Here is a 6,087-nt window from a genome sequence, read left to right as displayed (position 1 = left end):
CGGGGCCACGCGGCAGCCCGCCCGGCCCGGCGGCTCCTGGGGTCCGGCCCGCGGCAGTTCTGCAACGTCTGGGAAGACGCAGGTTCGCGTGCCGCTGTCCTGCACACGACGCCAAGGGAGAAAAGCGTCTCTTCTTTGCTCCCCTTACCTGTGTTTCTCCACCAGGCACACAGACTGCTTGTGTCAGGTAAGGTTTAAAAAGCAGAATGAGCATCTACTCATCTCTGCGTCTGTAATTCAAAAACTTTTTAAAGTCTAAAATATTTTTGAAAATCCGCTTCATCTCTTCAATGAGATTTTAAAATCCTTTTCTGTATCTCCTCTGAAAAATTTTCCTCTCTCATGCAAAAGACTTCCCATTACTCCATTTGCCAGATATTTCTCAATGTCATTTATCTTTCCTTCCATCCATCCATCCATCCATCCATCCATTTGTTGGCATCTCACTCTGTCGCCCAGGCTGGAGTACAGTGGCACGCTCACGGCTCTTTGCAGTCTCAACCTCCTGGGCCCACGATATACAGCACCTCTTCCTAATAGCTTTTGGAACTTCCTGTGCATCTACAATTACTGCATTAAAAAATAAAAAGTTTGATAAAAATTACATAGGCTGGTCCCTCTAACCCTGCCTCCATTTTGTTTATTCATTTGAGACAGACAGGGTCTTGCTATGTTTACCCAAGTAGGCTTCAAACTCCTGGGCTCAAGCGATCCTCCCATTTCAGCCTCCCAAGTAGCTGGGACTACAGGTGCACATCACCATGCCCAGCTCCCATCATTTTGTTAATCTGAAGTACAGCTAAGTTAGTTTGCTTCGGTTTATATTCTGATTTTTTTTGAGTGTGTCAAACATTAACATGGCTCTCAAAAGGTTCAAAGCTATACGAAAAGGCACACTCAGGGCAGTGCACCCCACGCCACCCCCACCCCCACCCAGCCCAGCTTTTCTCCTTTCCCTCCTTTACTTTTTCCGACCCACCTGCTCTTCCTAAGGCATTTATTAGCCTCTCTCTCTCTCCTCGCTTTTCTTTCTTTCTTTTTTTTTTAGAGATGAGGTCTCAGAGAGGAGGTCTCGCTATGATGCCCAGGCTGGTCTTAAACTCCTAGGCTCAAGTGATCATCCCGCCTCAGCCTCCCAAAGTGCTGGGATTACAGGCGAGAGCCACTGTGCCTGGCCTCTCCTTCCTTCTTACACAAAGATGCTTATATTTATTATACATACAGAAGTCCCCAACATATGAACGAATTCTGTTCCAAGAGCACATTTGAAGCCCAAGTTGTTTTTTGTTTTTTTTGAGTTGGAGTCTCACTCTGTCACCCAGACTGGAGTGCAGTGGCCACTCATGGCCACCGCAGCCTCGACCCGCTGGGCTCCGGCGATCCTTCCGCCTCATCCTTCCAAGTAGCCGGAACTACAGGCGTGCGCTACCACACCCAGCTAATTTTTTGATTTATTGTAGAGATGAGGTCTCGCCAAGTTGCCCAGGCGGGTCTTGAACCCGCAGGTTCAGGCAATCCACTCACCTCGGCCTCCCAACACGGGATTATAGGCTGAGCCACTGAGCCTGGCTCCAAGTTGTTTTAAGTCCAACAAAGTTAGCCTAGGTACCCAGCTAACACAATTGGCTATAAAGTACTATATGTGCCGGGTTTGGTGGCTCAGCAGGTCGAGGCTGCGGTGGCCGGGAGCGTGCCACTGCACTCCAGTCTGGGAGACAGGGCGAAACTCCAACTCAAAAAAAAAAAAAAAATTTTTGTCTATTTTACATCTAAATTTGTTTATAGTTACCCATTCCTTGGATTTCCCATTTCTCATCAGAATCTAGGCTTACATGAGTAAACAATATGGGAATTGGACCCAAATGAAATAGCCCCAAGTGATACAGCAGGCAGAGCATTTATGCGTACTTTCTTCTGTCTGACCACTACAACATACTGCCTCCACTGAAGGCTGAATTAAGCCCCATTTAGATCTGGATTCTGAATCTGGTCAGCTGTACAACCACGGGCTAACTTCACTCCTTCGAGTTTTTCTTCTCACCCATTAAATAGGGATAACATTAGAAGAAAATAAATGAGACAATTGATACGATAAGAACTGGCACATTGTAGGGACTCGGTAAATGTCTTAATCTCAGCAGGGTGTTTTAAGTAAGTCCACTTACAGTACTATCTCGTATGACATTTTCTTGAAATAGAAGAAACCAGAGCAGGCCTGGTGGCCAGCTGGGAGCTTGGGGATGGAGATGGGAAGCAAGCATGTAGCCAATGGAGACGTACTGCAGACAAACATACATTTCCCCAAAGGTCACCACTGTACGACGGCTCTCTCACAGTTATTTCCTATACCAGCAACTGCTCATTAATTCATATTCATTGTGGTTTATTTTTCTTCCTCTGGATTTTAAAATTACTGGTTCAAGGAAGAAATCATTTGGTCCCAGCCAAAAACTCAATTTCTTTATCTCCACCTAATGAAATACTTTACTAACTCCTGCTTGGAGAAACTGAACTCCACATTCTTACTATCTGGGCTCTTACTATACAGGTCCAATTCTCTTCATTCTTGGGTCACCTCTCCTTCCCCTAACATTGGACATGTGTATTTCATTCACCCACCAAGCCTTTAGTGAACAGTGATGCCAGGCCCTGCAGGTGAAGGTCAGAAAAGAAGATTGTGCTTAACAGTGAGGTCTTGAAGGGTGAGTAAATAAAGGTGTTAGGCAAATGGTAAGGTAGGGAAATTTAGGCTCCATCTAGCGTATCCTGCTGCTTCCGAAAATTATGCCTCAGGTGTAAATAGTAACAATTAGCCAAAAAGACAAGTAACAAAAAGTCAAAAAGCCAAGTACAATCCCTCTACCTTTTTCTTCCTACTTCAAGCAGTTCAGAATTTTCTCTTGTGAAATTCTGTTCCCAGTAGAAAGGAAAGACAGAAAAAACGTCTAGGAGAATAAAATCAAAACCAAATAACCAAAACCCAAACCAAGACTTACCTCTGTCTCCTCTCAGGAATGTCCAACACAAACCCGAACATCATCTCAGCAATTTTGTTGGAGCTGCAGGTAGGAGTCCTGTCCACCTCGACGGCGATGGAGAGCATCCTCTGAAGCTGGCACACGATCCTGAGTCCGGAACACAGGACATGGATGAGCGGGAGGACTGGCGAGCAGCCACCCTGCGGCTGGGAGGAGGTCCCCACCAGCGGACATCAAGGACAGGGACCACTGAAGGATCTTGGAAAGCACACACGGCCAGGGAGAGCCACTCAAGTCATCGGCATGCTTGCATTGAGCAGTTTCACCTACCTGAATCCCTTCTGCCAGACCACACTATCTGACCCTCTCAGAACATGGGGGTGAGCTGTAAAATCAAGCTGCTTTTCAATTCAAAAACAGAACCACACAATCTTAAGGCTCTAGAGAACGTTAAGGATCATCCAACCTTTAACTTCTCCATTTTAAATAAGAAACGGATCCAGAGAGACTAAAAATTGTGATTTCTTTGCTACAGGAAAAAATATTTGCCATATAGCTTTCTCCTGCTCCTGTCTCCTTTACGACAGTTTCTTACTGAGTCCAGTGGTAGAATCCAGCCTTCTCTCCCATGAGAGACCCAACTGTAGGAGACAGCCAGCCTGATGTGGCATTAGGAATCTGGACAAGCCCTCAGAAAGGTGAGCCTGGCCTGACGTTGGCCTTTTCTAACACGTTTTGTTTGTGATGGAAGAAAGGGTTTTGTTTTCAGAAAATCTGCAGCTAGTGAATCAGATTCTGGCTCTGCAATGATAAGCTGTTCATCCTTTCACATGTTACTAAACTGCTCTGAGTTCAAATGTTCTCATCTATAAAAAGGGGGGATGATACCACCCATGTCATAAAGCTGTGAGTGATGTTTAAAAAATATGGCAGATAAGGACTCTCTAAATGGTAAATGGTAGTACCTATTATTGTTGTCAAGAAGACCACAATAAAATGGACTTTTAGGGGGCTCTTGTTATTTCTACCGATATTAACTTATAACAACTTATTATGATTATTATGATGTGAGATTAGCTTCCATGGCAGGAACAGTGTCTGCTCTCTCAGGGCTGAATGTGATGCCTCTGGGATAATCCCACTTTAGGGCCTCTCCCAATCTGCCCGAGCAAATGTTTCCAAACATTCCCCCTTTAGACAAAAGACCGCCTACACCTGTAGATCTTGCCTGAAAATCAGGTTGGTGCAACCAGGTTATAACACAGCACCGTGAATTCAGGCACAGATGCTATATTTGAAATGTCAAGGGTGATGGGCTTTTAACAACACGACGGATACGGAGTTTTTCCCCATAGGCAGGGGCAGTCCCAGTCCCTAGAGTCCTGGCACTCTCTCAAAAGACACAAGACCCCTCTCGACTCTCTAAAAGAAACGCCCTGCACCTCTTTCCGGGCAGTCAGAGGTCCTGAGGCCTGCCTCGGTCTGCTGGGACCCACGGCCTGAGCGGCTCTTTTCCTCCCAGGACGGGGGAGAGGCCCAAGACCCACAATACCCGCTCTCCACCGCTCCTTCTCTCGTCGGCGGATACAGGAAATGCCGAGTAACTGCGGCCCTTTACTGTCTCTTGGAACCCAGGAAGGAAGGCCAGTGTCCCCTGGCTCTTGTTTCATTTCTGCTATTGATCCAGGGGCGAAAGCACCTGCTTTTGCTCTACCCTTGGAATCAGACATTTAGCCTTCAGGTAAAGCCAGACTCGAAGGAGAACCAGCTACGCTCCCAGGTGCTGCTGACTTGGGGGAAGCTGCCGAGGGAGGGCAGCCCAGGGAAGGCAGCTCCGGCCCGCCCCTTACAGCTGACTGGCGCTCTTCGTCAGGTTGGGCTGGGCAGGAGGACGGCTGCTGCTGGCCTTCGAGAGCCCTGCTCCTGACGAGGTCTGATTCCCATTTGGGGGCTGGGTCAGTCCGTCTTCAGTCACTGCTTTGACCAGCCACTTGATAACATCCCTGCAGGGGACAAAAGAGAAGAAAGAAGAAGTTTACTGCAGAAAACGGTGGGGTGGGGGAGAGGGAGGATGGGGAAGAGGAGAGGGAGAGAGAACTTCTGTTGCATTTAGGGTGCTCAGGAGTTCAGCCTTAACCTGGGCTCCCAGATCCCTAGATTTCCCTAAAGGCAACAAAGCAGGCCCTCAGGCTATTTTCAACATTGAAACAAGTCTAGTGAAAATTCGATATCTAATCGCCGTAAAGTTAACTAAAATATCAACATTTTTCTTTGAGTTATTTTGAAAGATAACTCCAGGGTCAGAGTCACTATCTGTGATTTCCTGACCAGACACATTCCTTAACCAGGTGGACAGCGGGACTGGGTGAACACAGAAGTCCTTCCTGGCATTCTATTTGTAGATATCATCTCTTAATGCTGATAAGATTTAGAGGATGTGCAGTGGAGTTATACTTTATACGGGGCGTAGCCTTTACAAGTCAGTAAGGAAAAAGCATCTCCTACAGTCCAAATTGCTTTTGGTGATCACTCAGGCAACCCAGGTAAAAAATGGTGGCTTGACTACACACACCTAATTATGTTCCCTCCTAACACCCCACTAATACGGCAGCAAATAATTTTGAAAATTATTCACAAGGAAGGGGAGAAGAGGAAAGGAGACATCAAGAGTGAAATTTTGAAAGGTAGAAGGTAAATGAAATATACTCACAAAGTAGAATACTACACAGTAGTCAAGATGAACAAGCCACAGTGACAACGGGAAACAACATGAACACATCTTAGTACTATGACATGGCATGTGAAAAATAAAAATCTCAACGGATGCATACAGCCTGAGACCTTTTAATATAAAGCTAAAAGGAACTAAAGTTAAAATATACGAATTAGCCGGGCTCGGTGGCTCAGCCTGTCACCCTGCGCCTTTGGGAGGCTGAGGGGAGTGGATGGCCTGAGCCCGCGGGTTCGAGACCCGCCTGGGCGGCGAGACCTCATCTCTACAATAAGTCAAAAAATGAGCCGGGCGTGGTGGCGCGCGCCTGTGTTTCCGGCTACTTGGAAGGCTGAGGCGGAAGGATCGCTGGAGGCCAGCGGGTCGAGGCTGCGGTGG

At 46.9% G+C, this 6,087-nt stretch overlaps 1 protein-coding gene across 1 annotated transcript in view; it reads right to left on the bottom strand.

Moving 5' to 3' along the window:
* Positions 1 to 6,087, bottom strand: part of SIMC1 (SUMO interacting motifs containing 1) — a 35,685-nt gene that overhangs the window by 10,596 nt on the left and 19,002 nt on the right. Inside the window, exons 5-6 of the mRNA XM_021706655.1 lie at positions 4,829 to 4,981; positions 2,997 to 3,125 (exon numbers count right to left, since the gene is read on the bottom strand). Coding sequence (XP_021562330.1) covers positions 2,997 to 3,125; positions 4,829 to 4,981 — 282 coding nt within the window. The remainder of the gene's footprint in view (positions 1 to 2,996; positions 3,126 to 4,828; positions 4,982 to 6,087) is intronic.

Source organism: Carlito syrichta, unplaced genomic scaffold (genome assembly GCF_000164805.1).
Source record: "Carlito syrichta isolate Samal-C Ts95f unplaced genomic scaffold, Tarsius_syrichta-2.0.1 Scaffold315832, whole genome shotgun sequence".
In the NCBI taxonomy this organism is placed as follows: domain Eukaryota; kingdom Metazoa; phylum Chordata; class Mammalia; order Primates; family Tarsiidae; genus Carlito; species Carlito syrichta.
Note: the sequence above shows the minus strand (reverse complement) of the source record. Positions and strands in the feature narration are given on the sequence as shown.